This window comes from Bison bison, unplaced genomic scaffold, assembly GCF_000754665.1.
Source record: "Bison bison bison isolate TAMUID 2011002044 unplaced genomic scaffold, Bison_UMD1.0 scf7180017864378, whole genome shotgun sequence".
NCBI lineage: Eukaryota > Metazoa > Chordata > Mammalia > Artiodactyla > Bovidae > Bison > Bison bison.
Window position 1 is genome coordinate 547,487 of NW_011494950.1, and position 1,212 is coordinate 548,698.

The 1,212-nt window shown below is 33.1% G+C and overlaps 1 protein-coding gene across 1 annotated transcript in view; it reads right to left on the bottom strand.

Annotated features, from left to right (window-relative positions):
- The window catches only part of STAG2 (stromal antigen 2), a 91,517-nt gene that overhangs the window by 67,097 nt on the left and 23,208 nt on the right, over positions 1–1,212 (bottom strand). The window contains 1 exon segment of the mRNA XM_010857192.1: positions 637–788. Within this exon segment, the coding sequence (XP_010855494.1) occupies positions 637–788 (152 nt within the window).

Sequence of the window (1,212 nt, forward strand, 5' to 3'; positions counted from 1 at the left end):
ATCCCTGTCCGAAAACTAAGATCCCACATGCTGCATGGCATGGCCAAAAAAAAAAAAAAACCCAATACCAAAAATTTTATTAATTACTTTTTAGCATAGAACTGAAAAAACATTTTCCTCATTCAAAGTTGAATTTGGTGGTCAGTCATTAATGTTACACAAGGGTCTCTTACACTACACACACAAAACATACACACACACACACACACACACACCCCCCCCAAAAACATGGATTATGACACCATAAATAGCTTATCCCTATTTTTCAAAGGGATTTTACATAAGTGAAACCTCATTTGATCCCGACAATAAATTGAGGGTAGAGTTAGGAGATAGAATTTCACAGTAGACATGAATAACAATAAAGCATAAGACAACTTGTCAGACTGGCCCAGGACTCCTTACTTGAAGAGTTCAACTCTTAATCCTAGTCCACACAGAAAGGAAATATATACAGAAGGTACTCTTGGCATGGACAGTCAATAAAAATAAGTTAGATGTATAAACAACTTTAAACATATTGTTTAAATTTTTCAAAAAATTTTATCTGATGAACTAGAAAAGTTATATATCATAATTAATGGTGACTAAGTTGGTCACACATTAACAGCTTAAATATTCAATACAAGAGTGTACCTCTTTCCGCTTCTGTAGCAGGAGTTCTAGCCTCTCATTGGCTCGTTTTCCAATCATTTTATTCCGTTCTGCCTCATACTGTCTTTGTGTATTATCCATATTAATGCTAAGATTTAGTGCCACATTCACCAAAGCTGTCATCAACTTCATAGCTATTTTTAAATGGAAAATGTTGAAATTAGTCTCACAGAAAAATTTACAAGTTATGATCTACTTAAGAAAAATTAAAAACAAGATGGGCTGTTCCACTTCTAATAGAAAAATACAGCTGCTACAAATGACAATAATAGTACAACAACAGCTAATGTGTATCGAATACTTACTATATGTCAGTCAGTTACCTATGTTAAGTATTTCTCGGATTAACTCCTAATCCTTACAACAGCCCTCAAATTAAATATTATTCTCATTTCATTCATGAAGAATCTTAAGTTCAGGGAGCTTAAGAAATCTGCCTCAAATTACACAATTCATATACATAGTTAAAACAAGATTCAAAACTAGATAATATTACTCTAGACTATGCTCACTATTCAATGATAGGTCCCCTACAATGACCTTTTCAAGAGATCATGA